Source organism: Hibiscus syriacus, unplaced genomic scaffold (assembly GCF_006381635.1).
Source record: "Hibiscus syriacus cultivar Baekdansim isolate YM2019G1 unplaced genomic scaffold, ASM638163v2 tig00116983_pilon, whole genome shotgun sequence".
NCBI classification, from domain to species: Eukaryota; Viridiplantae; Streptophyta; class Magnoliopsida; order Malvales; family Malvaceae; genus Hibiscus; species Hibiscus syriacus.
The window spans coordinates 753,364-772,078 of record NW_024063506.1 but is presented as its reverse complement, the minus strand read 5'-3'; the positions used below and the strand labels follow the sequence as shown (position 1 = coordinate 772,078).

General features: G+C 33.7%; 1 protein-coding gene and 2 pseudogenes across 1 annotated transcript; all 3 read left to right on the top strand.

The window, feature by feature from the left end:
- Positions 1-5,777: 5,777 nt before the first annotated feature.
- Positions 5,778-7,672, top strand: LOC120192918 (annotated as a pseudogene).
- Positions 7,673-8,520: 848 nt separating this feature from the next.
- On the top strand, positions 8,521-10,994 carry LOC120192917 (annotated as a pseudogene).
- A 565-nt stretch (positions 10,995-11,559) lies between these two features.
- Positions 11,560-18,057, top strand: LOC120192916 (serine/arginine-rich splicing factor RS31-like). The gene is made up of 4 exons (XM_039195595.1): positions 11,560-11,834; positions 11,912-12,019; positions 16,972-17,025; positions 17,958-18,057. The coding sequence occupies exons 1-4, from the start codon at positions 11,587-11,589 to the stop codon at positions 18,055-18,057; spliced, it is 510 nt and encodes a 169-aa protein (XP_039051526.1). The 5' UTR covers positions 11,560-11,586.
- The last annotated feature ends 658 nt before the right edge of the window (positions 18,058-18,715 follow it).

The following is an 18,715-nucleotide window of genomic DNA, read 5'->3' as shown; positions in this document are numbered from 1 at the left end:
AACATGACAAGTCTTACCCACATACTTTTCAAACTTAGACATCTTTTTAAAATTTAGGGGATAATATCAAATCCGATATTAAGCTCAGTTCAATTGCATTTGTCTCTTGGGAACTGAGCTCTCCCATCTATTTAAGGAAATCCATACACCAATCCTTCAAATTCTCTAGTATCTCATTCTTGGCCCTCTTCAACTCGTCAATATCTAGTACCATGTAATCATTCGGTAACATTGAAAATTTGTTATATCCACTTGAACCTTGGTAGCAGATGACCCCGCATGATTCTCAGTGGGCTTTCCGTGTGTAATGATCAGTATTAGAGAAAAAGAAGGTGTAGTACATTCAAAAGTCTCAATTGACACAACATTTTATTCTTTCCTAATCTCAACATTTATTACAGTCAACTTTTCGACAATCTAGTCCACCATGCTAGACTGGTTTTGCATGATGCTATCCATAGCATATTTATGTGTATGTTCCATCTTCATTTCCCAATCATGTTTATATTCAGTAAATTCTCTTGCAATTTCTTCTTCAGTTGTTCAAATTTTACCTCTATTATTTTGCCTCGAGTATTATAAGGGTGTTTCATTTTTATCTAGTATCATCTGTCACACAATCTTTCAAAATTTTTTATTATCTTTTTAGACATGAATGTATATTATGTATGATGAGCTAACAATACATGAATCCATGAATGCTTATGCAAATGCTAAAATGCATTGTAATGACATTGATCCCCAATAGTGAAAATCATAGAACAACTTTCATTGGATGAAAAGTTTCAACCATTACAAAATAGATCGACTATAGATAAGGCCTTGCTCTTATATTCAGCTCTACAATTTTATTCATATGCTCGGTGACCTTCTTTCCATAATCCAATACAGGACTAATAAAATCTAAAATAACTTAAATCCTCATAGTCAGCTCCCTTATGTAGCAAGCGACATTTTCCATCTAAGTTATTGCTTCGCCCATCATACGTTCTCGCTTTGCAACTATCATTTGATAATACTTTGAGGTGTTTTTTCATCAGACATTGATATTATTAAATTCTTTCTCTAGGTTGGTGACTCAAATTTGACATTTATGGAATTTATCTTTCAGCCTCTTGACATGTTCTCACAAGGCTTTGTTCTCTTCATGAGAAAGCCTTAAGTTCATTGATGCCTGTAGGACTTGATCTTGTCCCAGAGATTCCTTGATTTACGAGATACGACATCCTAACTCAAGGTTTCTAGTTCGAGTATGGCTCAACGCTTCCTCATGTCTCAGTTTCATCTCTTCCATCTCCCTATTAATCTTCTCAACTCGTTAATTCTTTGTTGAATACCTTTGCATCCATGATCATGCCTCAACTTCTTTCCTGTAGAGGATACAGTTCCATCTTTATCTTTTGGACCATATTTTATCCTTCACTCTTTTTTTCCTCAAGCTCTTAAATTATTTGGTTTCTTGCCTCGAAATCCTCAAGTATGATGTTCATTTCAACATTTAATCCTTGAAATCGATTTTTTTCTACCTCCAACTCTGTCAGACTGTCTTTTTTTTCCTTTTTCAACTTCTCAAATTCATGGCTTTTAACTTTTCTTTTGCTGATCATTTCTCTTTTATCAGCCTCTACCCCTTCAACCTTTTTTCTTTAAGCTTCTAACCAACTAAGCTTGCGTTTGTTTTTAATTTCCATACCTTTAGCTCGATATCTTTCGTCAACTAATTCTTTGGCCCATTGTTGAGGTGTCTTGCTTGATTCATCTACCCTTCTCTTTCGTTGCAAATCTTGATAATCTTTCTTCCACCTTGCTAATTTGGATTCCAATGCCTCTTTCCTTTCCCTCATCATCTCAAACTACCTGGCATCAAGGTGATATTCTTCTATTATCTTGGCATATTTGGCTCTTTCTTTTTCAAATTCCCTTCTTTGAATTTCCAGATTTTAAAGGATTACCCTGAAATGTTCTTCCATAGAAGTTGACCCTTCCTATTAGATAAATGGATCTTATCATTTACTATTTTCCTCATCTAGGCTTTATAGTTTTAGGTCATCATGACATCATATTCATTCACTTTTATTCTAAACATCATTGTCCATGCATCTTCCACCTCCTAGGCCCTTTTCTTATAGTTGATTGTTTTGTAATCAAACTCAGCATCAACAAGTCCAAACGTCACTATGACAATTATCTAGCTCCATATTGTAGTAAAACTAACAACGAAGCATACATCACTCCTCCCCATGGTCCAAGGAGTGTGATCCAATCGAAATTTCCACATTTAAACAGAATTTGGATATGCATTAGGCATAGGGATCGCTTCACGATATCTTGGTCTCGAATATTTCTTAAGTAGCTAATCCACTGATCTTTGCATGAGGCTACATGCCACTCTTTTGTGAGATACTTTGTAATTTGTGAATAGCCCCTTAAAAAGGATCAAAATTTATCTTTCCTCCTTCCAGAAATTACTTCAGATTCACACGGAAAGCAGCTGAACACACCCCATAAAGAAACCACCTCCGATCCTTCTACAAGTGTTCAAGGACCTAAAAGTTTTAGCCAATATATCAGGCACAGGGTTCAATTCATCTTCCAACTTTTTAAATAAATCGACAACAGCTAGCTTGACCATACTAATGCACTTAGGGAAAATCACTAAGCTAAAGATCCCCAGAGCAAAAACATCTCTTTTTGGAGAAGAAGTTTTAGACAACTAAAGCAAGTTGCATGGTTTGTATTGGCGGTCCATGCATATCACTCATATATTAATATTAAGGCTTAAGGGCAACTCCTCAGTGGGAATCATCCTAACCCTCGAAATACGTTTATCTTTTTAACTATAGAACTGTGAATCTTTTGTGTCACTGGATTAAGAGATTAAGTTTAATTAAATACAACAATTAGAAAAAAATTTCCAAAATTTATTATTTATTTCAGTGAGATTAAGGGATTAGACCAAATTTTTGGGATTTTTTCTAACTATTGTATTTAATAAACATTTTTATTATTATTTTTTAATATATGTCACATCATCATCAAGTCACGTCAATAATATTAGTTAACGTGAAAATTACTGACATCGATAAACGTAGAAGACTAACAATTATGTTAGTTAAAATAGACTTCGAGGGCTCGGATGATGCCCATAAATAACTTCGAACACTAAATTGAATTGAAAAAATTATAGAAACAAAAATGATATATTAAGTCTACTACATAAGCAAAGCCTAATATTAATATAAGTAGAAGAAGAATCAGTCCTCATGTATGAAAATGGGTTGGTGCTGAGCAACTCAATCGCATATCCATAGGATATCCTTTGAATTATTGCATTTCACATTTATATCCATCGCTCCATTTAAACAAATTCGATGTTATAAATTATTATTAACTTTTTCTTTTTAAGATTAAATTTAATGTTATCTCTTGAATTCACTTTTTTATTATTTTATTAATTTAATTATAGTTTAAATTTTTTATATTGATAAGTGCTTACAATTATCTTAGATATGTTATACTTAAGTTGTGATAAAATTTGTTATCAACATGTCGTCGTTGTTATATTCATTTTTATGTCAATGTTAGTAGATGTTATTTTTTATTGGTGATAGTCATATTTATTTGTATCTTTTATTTTTCTTCTAGTTGTTGATTGATTTTTTCTTGTTTGAAGTTGTAAATTTGTTTTATTTTTATTTATTTATTTATTAAATAAAATCATATGATCGAATTAGTTAAAAAAAATAGGAATTAAAATGCACTCCATGCTATAATATAAGGACCTAAACAACAATGTTACCTTCTTGATTTAGGTTTCGTCCCAAACCTACTACCCAGGTAGGCTTGAACCCAGTTACAAACACGCAGCAGAATTACAAAAGAGAAATCACACACATACATGAATAGCTTGATTAATAAACACTTTCCTTGTCCATAAACAAATGATTAATTCAATTACAAATCGGAAGAACATTAATTTCAAGCAGCATAAGTCATCACCAACTCGAAGCTCAAGCTGTAGCAGCACCTGCAACAATGGTGAAATAGTTAAATAGCCAAAAAAAGTCTCCAAAAACAATTTCAACAACTCCTCGATACTACATCACCAATTACATAATCAAAAATGTGGTGTTCATAATGAACGTTAAAGATGGTTAAAAGATAGTGGGGATTCATCTTTCATCCCTTCCAATCTTAAATATCAGCAGAAATTAGCAACCCTACGAGGGGGTTGCCATGGGCCAAATTTGGATTTAACTCGCTGTTTTTTTTATATCGACTTCTCTCTTGTGATTTTGCAATATGCAAACTTGACCTAAGCATGCAGACACATGGAGTACATACGTAAAACCAATTGCGGATGCAGAAATTTAGAAATGAGGTAAAAAAAATTAATATTTTTTCAATATAACAAGTATACAAAATTTCTTATTTTTTCTTCTTCCTTTAATATATTGAACTATATTAATATATAATCTAAAATAATGGGTATACATTTGGCCCCTATGAGGTGATATGCATCCGCCCTTGTACAACAAGAACCAGTTGCAAATAATACAAGAAGAATAAATTGAAAGGCTGAATAGAGAAGCGTTTTCTGTTTCTGTGGTTCAAAGGTTGAAATAACAGTGTGCCTAGATATTGTTGAAGCAGATAAACTGATTCACTGGCTTCATTTGCTTTCTGACTACATTGCTTGTTTAATCTATTACACAAGAAATTGAACCTTTAAGGATGGTATGATTGACTCTCCTATGCACCCAGTTGAATATCTGATGAATAAAGTTAACATCAAACACGAAAATGCAGAGGAAATCATTAGAAACGAAATCAAAGTTTTAGTTTATATTTATGGGTATTGTAATTAATTACCTCCATTCTGTTTTTCAGTCAAGCTTTAGTTTGGTGAGGAAAATGCATGGATGCGATGGGCAAAGCGGGGACTGGCTGGGAATGTTTATAATTTGGAAGAAGTACTTGGCTGGTGCGTTCGATTCTTGTAGATCAAACAGCACAATCGTTTGCTTTATTATTACAGGTCGCCATAGCTAGGTTTGAGAATCAACAAGGATCAAAAGTTCTCGAGAGCTCGCACTGTCAACACGCAATTTATGATATGTTGACTCTAAAGTACAGACACCATTTATAGAATTTGATCAGAGTTAGTCCCTCTTCGGCAAAAACTTGTGGATCAAATCAAATAAGCATCCCATTGGCTCATATTTGCTTTGGGATTTTACTAGGATCCCACGTATTACAACAATTGGGGCACATTGTGGGTTATTTTCTGTTATATTTGAGACATATTAGAACTCTCCCTATGCACATATCCCATAAATTGTTAGTTTCGCATTAATTTTATAATCAACACACGTATAATATTCATTGTATACATATTAGACCACTTTATATGTGCTAATCTCTTAAAAAGATTAAAAGTTTGAATTCTTATATTGTGAATAAAGTACTAAATTAAGTTAGAAAGATTGTCTCCATAATGAACATCTATAGTTATTGATTTTAATAGATGAAATACCTATAGTTAGACCAAAAGACAGGCTTAATTCTTTAATTGCATACAACTTCTTGTATAGTTATATTATTCTTTAACATTAGGGCAAACCTAAGCTAAAAGAAAATAACAGTAGCGCAAACCCAATAGATGATTTATTCTTGAGTTAAAAGAGTTACGTTTCCAAGTTTCAACCACAGAATATTTATAATATCTTATCTTTCTCCTTCAAACCTCAAGCTTAATTCCCAGGAGCACTATTCGTCTCCCCATGGCCCCTCTATCGAGCTCTGTTGCGACCCTCAAACCTACCAACTTCAACTCAACACATCGCGAATTCCACCACTTGAAAACACCCAACAGACCGCGCCACCTTCCTCCGCCGGCGTCACCCCAGTGTTCCCTTTCCTTCTCCACCACCAAAACAACCACCTTCTCCGCCCTTTTCAATCACAAAAACCTCACATCTCTTGCCAGCCCGCCTCTCACTTCGTCTCCTCACATCCACCGAAAACCCGCCACTGTCTACGCCGCAGCAATTCTCGACATAGCCCAATGCAACGGTTCACTCGACTCGGTCCAACGAGACGTGCAAAAGTTCTCGAAACTACTCCGAAACAGTCAAATTCAAGCCTTGTTAAATGACCCTTTTCTGGGTTATAAAGAGAAGGGAAAAATAGTGAAGGAACTGGCCAGGAAAGGGAAGTTCAACAAGCACCTGGTTAGCTTGTTGAAGATGCTGATCGAGAATAACAAGTTGGAGATGGTGAGTGAAGTGTTGGATGAGATCGAGATGATTTACAATGAGTGATCGACACCATACTACTAAAATGCGGCCGCAATGTAGCGTAATGCCCGCATCATAACTTTTTTTAAGATTACCGCGACGCAATATCGATGCATCACGATAAAAGAACCGCATCACGATTGTTGTCAAAAACTGTTACGTAACACCGCAACACGCTATTAATTGTGCCAGAACACCGCAACAAACTTTAAATTATCTGAAATATAAATTACATAGATGAATTGTTCTAATTTTATTCTTAAAATTGGATTATATATATATATATATATATCATAATATTGTAATAGTTTTATTAAAATTAGTTACTTAAATTTGAATTAATTAAATTATTATTAACGTTATTTTAAAATTAAATTTAATTTAATTTTTCTCATATTTAAAATTATCGTGATTAATTTAAATTAAAATTTTATATTAACATTAAGTATTATAATTTATTATTTATTTATTATATAAATTTTGTATAAGAGAGGAATTCACTTTATAATATTATAATAGTATATATATTTTATCTATTTACTATGAAACTATAAAATTTTATACAATCTATTTACTATAAAATTTTATATAATCTATTTACTATAAAATTTTATCATACAACATGTTTTCTACCAATGATGCACATAATGTGATGTCTTCTTCGTATGAAATAGGAATGAATCTAAACTAAGACAATGACGAAGATGAAAATGAAAATGCTTTAAATTTGCCACGCCATTCATTTTGGTGGTGAACTGTAAGATATATAATTTTTCTATTTGTAGTTATGCATTTTTTCTTTCTTTCTAAGTTATGTAAAATGAATATTTTTATGTTACAATATAAAAAAATTGATATGATTTTAGTGATATTGTTTATATGTTATTTATTAACATTATAATTGTTATTACCCATTATCTAGTATGATAGCACTTTTATAGTTTATATTTGTTTTTAATAAATTTTTATATATGAAATTAAATTTTTATTTTCAAAAAAATATTAAAATAGTATATTAATATTAATATATTAAAAGATAACTGTAAAATATATAAATATAATATTTTAAGTTTATTGTGATTTTTGAGGAAGAGATCAAGCTCGCAACAACCGCAACACGTTACGTAACGTCCGCAATATTCGCAACCGCGACACCGCAATCGTATCTACAACAAAATTCGTAACCGCAATTTGATACTATGATCGACACTAAAATGGTTTGGATTTCATCGGAGAAGATAATTGGTGAAGACAGGTTGCTTAAAATTGCTAAAAGGATTTAGGAGCATAGTGGGGCTGTTAAAGTCGACGTCAAGAACTTGGTTGCAGATAAGCAACCAAAAATATCAAACTTCGGCTTTGTGTATGATTGATTAACATGCATTAGAATTGTAAATGTAAAAGTTTACATTCTAGACAGAGAATGTATATGGATTAATTCAATCCACTATTATGTATTAGTAAAAGGGTATTATATACTATAACTTTAATTCTCAAAATTATTTCATATGATATTTAACTGTTAATGAAATTTATAATAATATACTCTAACTAAATAATTAAATTATAATTTTTAAAAAATAATTCAGTTGAATTAATAATAAATTCATATATAATAATCTAGATTGATTATAAGACAATATTTATTTGAAATACTTTGACAATTAATCTTCAAGCTTCCCTGTAAATGTACACAAACTCGAGACTTTTAAATATAACAAGGCTTAAATATACAAAAGGTGTCCAACATAGGCCTTTGGTTCCAGTTTGGTGTCTAACGTTTATTTAGTTTCAGTTTGGTGCCTAACGTTTCATTCTGTAATTCAAATTGGGTCAGGCCATAACGAACCATTAAGTTTGACTGTTAAGTGACACATGTCACAACCTGGAAATTTTAAAAATTTTATTTAAAGTAAAAATTAAAATTATATATAAATTTTTGAAAGAAAACACAAATTATGAAATAAACTCACAACTTTGAAAACCTTCATTTCAACCCTTAAACCCACACCGTCCACCGCCTTTTGCCATCGACGAAGCTCCACCCGACCTCCCCTCCCCTCGGCGACCAAAACCCCCATAAAATACGGTCGATCGATGACGAATTAACGTTTTACACCGCGACCCTAGGATGAAAATCACGATTACACGTGATTCTGACGGCCCATCGACCGTCGATCGGTCACGATTTCATAGGGTTTTGTTCCCCGCGGTGGTCGGCATGGGTTTAGAGGTTGAAATGAAGGTTTTCAAAGTTTTGGGTTTATTTCATAATTTGTGTTTTCTTTAAAAAAATATATATTATTTTTTAATTTTAAATAATTTTTTAAAATTATCAGGTTATGACACGTGTCACTTAACGGCCAAACTTAATGATTCGTCACGGCCTAACTCAGTTTGAGTTATGAAATGATGCATTAAGCACTAAACTGAAACAAAATAAACGTTATGTACTAAATTAGAACTAAAGTCATAAGTTAGACACTTTTTATATATTTAAACTATATAACAATTAGTCTTTTAACTATTAAAATAGTTTGATTGATGGCAAAATGACTTTTGTATTGCCTATGGGCTCGTATTTGTTGGTTCAAAAACCAGTTGCTATTAGGCCTTTCTGGGCTCATCAAAACTCGATTAAGCTATACCTCTAACCATCTAACGGTTAATATTGCGTCATGCTGAATGCTGTGACAATCTAACGGCTAAGAAGGATCATGACAGCATCATCTCTAAATTTACTCTTTCAGGACTTTGCTTCGCACTATATATATGGGATTTGCGCCGTTATTTCCTTACTTTATTTCTGTTTAGGGTTTTCGATTAACGTTTAAGGGTTTCTATCGCTTCTGGCAAGGTATTCTCAAGAATTATTTTGTTTGGTTCCCTTAAAGGTAGCTCCGTTTATTGTATGTTTTAGAGATGAACAGTAGTGGTAATCTCCTTTTTCTTTTCACTTTTCTGCAGGTTTGTTTAAAGGACTTTCGGTGGAAAAATATGCCTGTGTTTGTGGGGAACTTCGAGTACGAGACTCGACAGTCGGAGCTGGAACGTTTGTTTTCAAAGTACGGAAGGATCGAGCGGGTTGACATGAAATCTGGTAATATGAAATTTATTTGTTTGCTGTGCTTTGTCCCCTTCTATATTTTGTTGATGTTTGGCTGATCTTAACCAATTTGCTAAAATTGTTTCTTATGTTGATAGTGGCTAAGTTTCATGAAATTAAGTTCAACTCGTTTAATTCTTTACCTTTTGACTGATATCTGAGTTCTAGTTGCTTTGTCTCGCTTATTTTTCATTAATAAGTCTTAACTGGCACTGTGAAGTGTTAGTTTCGGTTTGTTGAGTGGTACCCCTGTGTATGTACTTGTAGTTATGCAGCAAAAAGACAGGTCTGTTATCCGATCGCATTTTGCAGGAAGAATTAGAATAGCACCCCTAGGCTTTTAATTTTGTTAAGAGTAAGCCTCCATATTAAGTGTTTGTTTTGACGCAGGGACTTCTTCTAAGGGCCACTTACAGATAGCATCATCCTGCATTTTCTCTCTCCATCATGTTACTCACCCTCCTCACTTGCTGGTGGGGATCCATCAAATTATCATGTCATGCCTACTACCACTGATTATAGAAGATCACTGAATTCTGTCATGCCATGCCTTCTATTTCGAACTCCCACTATCTCAATGGCCAGCATGCTTTGCAATGATGTATCAGACCTGAAAACTTGGATTTTAACCTTTAATATGTCACCTTCTTGATTAAGTTCATCATGGACCGCTTGTACATCCTTGTGTGTATCAGCCCTTACTTCACATGTATGCAGGTGTTGTATATTTTTTTATAGTTCTTGAAGCGAAAAGAAATCATGTGCTTTGGCAAATAATGTACTCTATTTGTGCAGGTATAGCACCAATTACGAAAACTATCACTTGTGCAACTAATTTGAGTTCATATTGCAGGATTTGCCTTCATTTATTTTGAGGAATAACGTGATGCTGAAGATGCTATCGTGGACTATCACTTGTGCAACTAATTTGAGTTCAAATTGCAGGATTTGCCTTCATTTATTTTGAGGAATAACGTGATGCTGAAGATGCTATTCGTGGACTTGATAATATTACTTTTGGCTATGATCGACAACGGCTGTCTGTGGAGTGGGCTAAGGTGTGTTATTCTTCTTTCTGAGTTACTCCTTACTACAGCTGCTGCTTTTGAGTTTAAATGGGAATGAAAGCAGTAATTTCTAAAAATGGTATTTTCTTGTAAGGGTGAACGTGGTCGACATCGTGATGGTTCTAGTTCAGTGACAAATCAGAGACCCACCAAAACCTTGTTTGTTATCAACTTTGATCCAATTGTACTAGGGATCGTGATATACTGAGGCACTTTGAGCCATATGGGAAGGTTCTTCATGTTTGCATTAGGCGGAACTTTGCTTTTGTGCAGTTTACTGCACAAGAGGGAGCTACTAAAGCCCTTGAAGCTACACAAAGGAGGTAAAATATACTCTTTTCTCTAAAGTGTGTTGTTGTCGGTGGTATTGCTTCTAAAGTACTATGTATGCCTTACAGCAAGTTATTGGACAGAGTTGTGTCTGTTGAATATGCTTTAAGGGATGATGAGAAGGATGACAGATATGGTAGCCCTAGAATTGGAGGTGGCTATGGTAGACGTGGGTATAGTCCGTATGGATAGGGATGGGCATGGAATCTGAACCCAACGGGTTTCGACCCGATCGGGTCAGATTTTTTTTTTAAAAAATTCGGTTTCGGGTCGGGTTTTATATTAAAATTTTCAGAGTCGGGTTGGGGGCTAAAATAATCCTACCCGACCCAACCCGCATAGTTAATGAATAATTGTTTTTTTATTTTTTTTTACTTTCCTATTTCGGTAATTTTTGGTTCCCGAGGGCGCGACTTCCAATAATTATTTTAGCTATTGTTTTAACACATTTTAATGCTTTTCACGGCTTTTCCCCTCCTTTTTTCATGGCTATACAATAACAGCCCATTTGGTTCACAGATTTCTTCATTCCTGGGAGGAATTATTTTTTCCCGGATTAAGATACCCATGTTTGGATAGGCCATATTCCCAAGTGAGGGTAAAAACTAAATACCAACAGTGGTTTTTTTGTTCTGTTTAACTGGGAATCCAAATACCATGTCTCCCTTAGGTATTTGTTTATTCCCGTCCTCTGTTGGCTAAAATTATTCTTCTTTCTGAGTTACTCCTTACTACAGCTGCTGCTTTTGAGTTTAAATGGGAATGAAAGCAGTAATTTCTAAAAATGGTATTTTCTTGTAAGGGTGAACGTGGTCGACATCGTGATGGTTCTAGTTCAGTGACAAATCAGAGACCCACCAAAACCTTGTTTGTTATCAACTTTGATCCAATTTGTACTAGGGATCGTGATATACTGAGGCACTTTGAGCCATATGGGAAGGTTCTTCATGTTTGCATTAGGCGGAACTTTGCTTTTGTGCAGTTTACTGCACAAGAGGGAGCTACTAAAGCCCTTGAAGCTACACAAAGGAGGTAAAATATACTCTTTTCTCTAAAGTGTGTTTGTTGTCGGTGGTATTGCTTCTAAAGTACTATGTATGCCTTTACAGCAAGTTATTGGACAGAGTTGTGTCTGTTGAATATGCTTTAAGGGATGATGATGAGAAGGATGACAGATATGGTAGCCCTAGAATTGGAGGTGGCTATGGTAGACGTGGGTATAGTCCGTATGGATAGGGATGGGCATGGAATCTGAACCCAACGGGTTTCGACCCGATCGGGTCAGATTTTTTTTTTAAAAAATTCGGTTTCGGGTCGGGTTTTATATTAAAATTTTCAGAGTCGGGTTGGGGGCTAAAATAATCCTACCCGACCCAACCCGCATAGTTAATGAATAATTGTTTTTTTATTTTTTTTTACTTTCCTATTTCGGTAATTTTTGGTTCCCGAGGGCGCGACTTCCAATAATTATTTTAGCTATTGTTTTAACACATTTTAATGCTTTTCACGGCTTTTCCCCTCCTTTTTTCATGGCTATACAATAACAGCCCATTTGGTTCACAGATTTCTTCATTCCTGGGAGGAATTATTTTTTCCCGGATTAAGATACCCATGTTTGGATAGGCCATATTCCCAAGTGAGGGTAAAAACTAAATACCAACAGTGGTTTTTTTGTTCTGTTTAACTGGGAATCCAAATACCATGTCTCCCTTAGGTATTTGTTTATTCCCGTCCTCTGTTGGCTAAAATACCCTTCTCCCCGTTAGCTTGGTTCTGGCTGAAACAAAATTTCTTATTCTTCAATTTGACAAGAGTTGCGAAGATCTGTCCATTATTTCTCCAACAGACTTCTTCTGTGGTGCTCTAGCTCTATCTGCTAATCTGTTGCTATGTTTGTCTCTCTCTCTCCCTATTTGTAGTTTTTGTTCCTCCCTAGTAGTACTATTAAATCCACGCGTTTCTATTATTCAAAGGTTACTCTATCTTTGTCTTCTCAGTTCTGTCTTGTCTAGCACTCAATCTTGAACTGGGCTTTGATGGGTCTTTGGTTTCGAGTTTAGTTATTTCGTTTGATTCATCGACTTGATGATTGAATTTGAAAACTGGGTTTTCATGGTCTAGGGAAACAATTGTTTGCTTTCTTTCATGGTCTAGGGAAACAAAGGTTTAGGGTTATTTTGAATTATTTTCATTAAACGTAACTAATCATTTTTCTCAATGGTTATTTTGAGTTATTTTCTTAGCATCATGTCCTATCCTTCCATTATTTAGTGGGTTTTTTTGGGGTTAAATGGAGGTCTTGATACATCAACTGGATGGAATTCAGGAGGTTGATAAGTCTTGGTTGAGCCTCGTTTTCTCCATTGTTGCATTTACATAATAACTTGGTTTCTGATAATTGTCTGTTAGAAAGAAAAGTTAATTCTTGGGTGAAAAACTACAGTTGCAATTCTTGTTCAAGAGTTACATGGTTCCCTCGCTACAATGACCCATTGAAGGTATGAAGCTGTAACACTTCGTTCTACCATTATCTTCTTTTTTCTTTTCCTTGTGTGTGGGGTTCAAGTATCAATTGTTGAATTTTCTCTATTTCTTTTTGCAGCTTGTAGAAACAAGAAAGGGGCGTTGTGGAGAGTGGGCCAATTGCTTCACATAGTATTGTCGTGCTTTTGGCTATGACTCTCGTCTGGTTAGTCATTTATATGTCAATTCAATCTCCAAATCCAACTGACTAAAACACAACTCTTTCTATCGTTAAAAAGATGGTTAAGCAAATTTATAATAAGAAAGAAATTTGTTCCGACTGTTGTACTTGCAATATATATGTGTGGTATATATGGACCTGGAATTGTTATTCTTTCGATCTGAAGCTTTTGATGATAGGATATCTGTACTAGTCCACTAAATAGAAGGATTTGGAAATTCAATGAAGATAAACCTTTTATTTGATATTAGGACAATGTTTGACCTGGATTATTTTGATTCTGTATTGTCTGCCAAACAAAGAACATGTTCAAGATAGATTTAAAGAATTTTAAAATGGTATGTTTGTTTATGTATAATATTTTGATGTCTTTGACATTGTAAATGAAACACATTTTTAGCTTTATAACTGAGTGGTTCACTGGTTCCTTTGCTGATAATTGTATAAATTGAAGTTATTGATTTTGCAATATATGAAATCAATATTTATGGTGGCATGAAATGTATCTAGAATTGTGTACTTTAACAGCAAATGCGTGCATAATTGCATACATTTTAATTAGTTCTAGCTGTTTAAAGATAACATTCCATGGGACTTCGGATAATTTGCTTGCTTGAGATGATGTTTTATTTTGCACCAACTCTTCATTTCAGGTCCTTGATTTTACAGGCCATGTTTGGACAGAGTGCTATTCAGAAGCCCTGGGAAGGTAAAAAAAACCCAAATTAATGTCTTTTAATCTTCAATTGGGAAGGATCCCTATTATGTAGCAAAGAGGCTAAACTATGTGGTCATTTCACGAACTAATTATTCATTCATTTTTGTACAGGTGGATGCATCTTGATCCTTGTGAAGCAATCTATGACAGACCGCTATTATATGAGGAAGGGTACTCTAATTTGTGCTATTATCCATTTTTATAGAAAAAAAATATTTTTTTTGTTTTGATACTACAGTTAAAATAAATGTTTCCTTTCTACAAGTGGAAAAAGAAATTAAATTATGTAATTGCTATTGCAGAAGATGGAGTTTATGATGTCACTAAACGTTACACACGGAATTGGAATGAGGTAATTATGATAAAAAAAAATAGCACTTTATTGCCTTTAATGCTTATTTCTTTTTATTCTGAGTATTTTTTATCTATGCATTGTTACGAAGAAACATGATTCTCTTCCCCAAACTCATTTTTTTGTTCATTACCATTTTTTTCAGGTTTTGTCTCGACGAACCATTACCAGAGAGTCCTCTCTGGTGTCTGCTCTCACTTCAATGACCAAAGAATGTCGAAGTAACTTTACATCTCAAATTCTCAGTATTGGGAGACTGTGACAAAATTAAAAGGGAAGCTCTAGACGAAGATTTACTTTCTACTGATGATGCTCCGATCTCTTTACCTGGGAGGCAAAGTGGGGATAAGCAATGGCGTATTCCAAGATCAGAATTTGGGACTAACTCTCTGAGTTCATCTGCTTGTGAAGTTCGCATATACAGAGACGAGCACGTCACAAAAATCTATAATGCCTTTTCTTTTATTCTTCATAAGTTTGTTGAAGAATATGTAATTGCTTCAAAAGGTGAAGTGCTCTAGATTCTTAGAGCAACCGTTGTAGATCTTAAGAAATTACCGTATAAAAAAGAAGAGTTTCTTTAAAGTCAAACTCAATTGTTGACACATCTTTGTTGCATCGGTTGCTGCCAGTTTTTTGTGTATATAATATAATCAATATATATGATTAAGTTTAGAATGTCATGACTATTATCTTTTGTAAGTCTGAACATTGTTGTTGATTTTGATGGTTAATGTTATACTTATTTTTGTTCTGTAAGCTAAACAAAGAACGTAAGCTTATCTCTTATCCTTCAGTTTGTACTTTTACTTTTCATTTTGACTTTAGAACATTGTTGTTGCTTCTCAGTGTTTCTCATAAATGTTGCATCGTAATGGGTATCAAGAATATCACATGTTTTGTGTTCATCTAGCCTTATCTGCAAAATAAAATGAATTTGTTGTGTTGTAATAAAAAGGGTCTTGCAAAGTCAATAGATTGTTGCTCGATATTGGATGCTGAGTTATGGAGTATTTATGAAAGTTTGAAGCTTCCATGGGAAATTTAACTTCATACTTGTAAGATATTTCTGTTCAACATTAGAATAACTAAGTGGACAAGAAAAGACTATCCCTTAATTATGTTTCGAACACCTATTTACTTTTCAATTTAATTCTTTATACCGGGTTGATCCTTATTCCATGTAAGTCTGGTTTAAATTGTTTTACTATATTGGGATGGTAGGGTATTCCTAAAAAAGAGATTAATTGTTACCTCGGCAATGTTAAAAATAAAATTGGGAATGGTTGCTAATGCTCTGCTCCAAACATGGACAAAAGATTCAACATTCAGATTTTTTAATCGAACTTCAATATTCGGGAATTCCAAATCCACTTTGCGACACCACAAACTAGAGCAAATTTTAAACAACAATGAAGACCGGTCTAGGAGATAATAATAATAACAACCTCAATCAAGAACATCAAAATAAAATGCTGAAATTATTGAATGAATAAATATAAATTTTAGCTTTTGTTCTGATTTTAAAAAATGTTTAAATTATAAAATTTAGCTTTTGTTATCTTTAGGAGTAAAATGGTTCATCTATTAAAATTTTCATATGCTTATTTAGTTAATCATGATGTAAAATTTTAATATATTTTAGATAATTAATGTAAAAAAATAATATTATAATTAAAATAATACATATATTTACTCTGTTATTCTACCCATTTATCTTTTAAATTTTATAAAAAAAATTATATATAAATTTTATTAAAAAGTATATAAATTTAAAATAATAAAGTAATATATTTTTATGCTTTTTTATATGAATATTTTAATTTAAATATTTAGAATTTCACTTGTTAACACATATAGCACAAGGATAATTTGGTAAAATATACATTCTAGTAATCTCATATTCCTTCAACCAAACATTATAATCATACATTCCTGCCAAACAAACCAAAGACAATAATGTAGCATTCCCAATAATCTTATTCCCTGGTAATCTTACATTCTCAGTGGTAATCTTACATTCCGTGAACCAAACGCACCCTAATGATGTTTCAATAATAATAATAATAATATAATGATAGCTAATTATATACTATATAAGGACAAAAGAAAGAGAAAAATAATAAAACTTATTCCTCAGTTTGGCTTCCTGTAAACAAGTAAAGTGAGAAATCTCAGAAAAGCACTAATGGACAGTTTGGCTTTTCACGCCGCATGAGTTTCAACAATTATTTTAATTATTTTTTATATTTTAAATAAAAAAATTTGTGGATTTTAATAAATAAAAAATTTAATCAGTTCGGGTTTTTTAAACTATTTATCGGGTCGGTTCGGGTGAAAAACAAATTTCGTATGGACCAAAAACCCGACCCATGCCCATCCCTACGTATGGGAGGTCCCCGAGTCCTGCATACCGCAGACGAACAAGCCCTGATTATGGTAGGGCCCAGTGTTTTGAAAACCGGACCAGATCGGCCGGTTCAACCGGGAACCATTGCCTAGTCCGATTCAATCTACACCGATTGAACCGTTACTAGTGAATTGACCAGAATCGCTGAACCGTTCGAACCGAACCGGCAAAAAATCGGAAAAAACCGTCAATTTTGTGTCGCTTGTTAAATGAGCCAAGTCGAACTCGAGTATTGTTGAGCTCAACTCGAACTTGAAAACTTTAAAATTAAGCTCAACTCGACTCAAACTCACGAGCTAAAAATTATCAAGTTCAACTCGAACTCGAAAAGGCTTGAACTCAAAAAAAATTTAGAAGCTCGATTAAAGCCTAAAATTCGAGCTTGATTGAAGTGAAAGAATAGTTCACTCAATGCTCACCAAAAGACTCCATGATTTTGAATGTCAAATTACCTCTATTATTTATAGAAGTTAGTTGGGATATTCTTCTATGTTTCTTAGCCATGTGGGATTGTTTTGTTCTCATATTTTTACTCTTTAGACTTTTGGGATGCTCTTCTATGATTCTTAACCATGTGAGATTGTTTAAAAAAAATTAAACCAAACAATATCATTTTGTTATTATGTTTTTAGCCCCAAATTTATTTTTTAATTATAGTTATATAATCATATTTATTATTTAATATGTTTTATCTTAAATATTTTTTTGTAGTTAATTTGAATCATTTTGTTTCACTTGATTTTATGGTTTTTAACTTATATATGTTATGACTTGCTTTGAATATGACTTGTGATATAAAAAATTATTTTTTATTAAATATTTTTAGTATTTTTATTTAAATTTTTAAATAATTATAACGTCGTCCGGTTCTTCCGACCGGTCGGACCGATTCAACCGGTTAAACCAGTGAATCGGTAGCATGACCGGTTCGCTAATAAGTTCTATTCTAAAAACCATGGTAGGGCTCGTAGTCCTGTTTACGATCGCTATGATGGTCCTGCTTATGACAGGTACCGGAGTCCTGAATATGGGAGGCACAGGAGTCCCGAGTATGACAGATTCCACAGGTAGTGATTAATGCCATATATTTTCTGTTTATTGCTCAATCATCTTTTTTGGAGATGTCTCATAAGCCTTTATGTCATGCTTGAAATTATTTATTTATCGACATGTAATAATATCCTCCTGTTCGAAGGTCCCGAACATAGAAGGGTATTAGATGAATGCCGAAAGTTTTGTTCAGTACATGTGTCAAGGTCCTCAAGTATGTTGTGGCTCTATGCCTGGCTGTCAACGTGTTCTGTTGAAGAATGAATTAGCATTTTCTTTTCTTTCCCATTATATGTTTAGTAGGACCATTTTAGTTTTAGATCAAACTAGAATTAACTGTAGTACTCGGTTTTAGTTGAGATTCATGCACTGATAGTTTGCTTGATTTGTAGCTTAGTCATTAAACTAGAATTAGTATATATAATGGTTTGGATAAAATGATATTTGCTTTGCTTTCGCCCTTTTATCTCGACATTAATCGTTTTATAATTGTAATCACCATTTTTAACCTTACCCACACCAAATCCCTCTGCCCCGATGGTTGCTGCTGCCCAAGCCCCACCATACACTGCCATCAACTGCACCCCACGCCTGCACCAGCTTACCCGTGCCATAGTGCTTCACAACACCACCATCCCGAGCTCACCAACTGCTGCAACTCACCATGCCCTGCCACAGC

Excerpts from the sequence above, each read along its gene's own strand:
- LOC120192916 (XM_039195595.1), top strand. The coding sequence starts at position 11,587 with ATGGTATTTTCTTGTAAGGGTGAACGTGGTCGACATCGTGATGGTTCT. Across the intron at positions 11,835-11,911 it reads CTTGAAGCTACACAAAGGAG|CAAGTTATTGGACAGAGTTG; the intron begins GTAAAATATACT and ends ATGCCTTTACAG. Across the intron at positions 17,026-17,957 it reads CCTGATTATGGTAGGGCCCA|TCCTGTTTACGATCGCTATG; the intron begins GTGTTTTGAAAA and ends TAGGGCTCGTAG.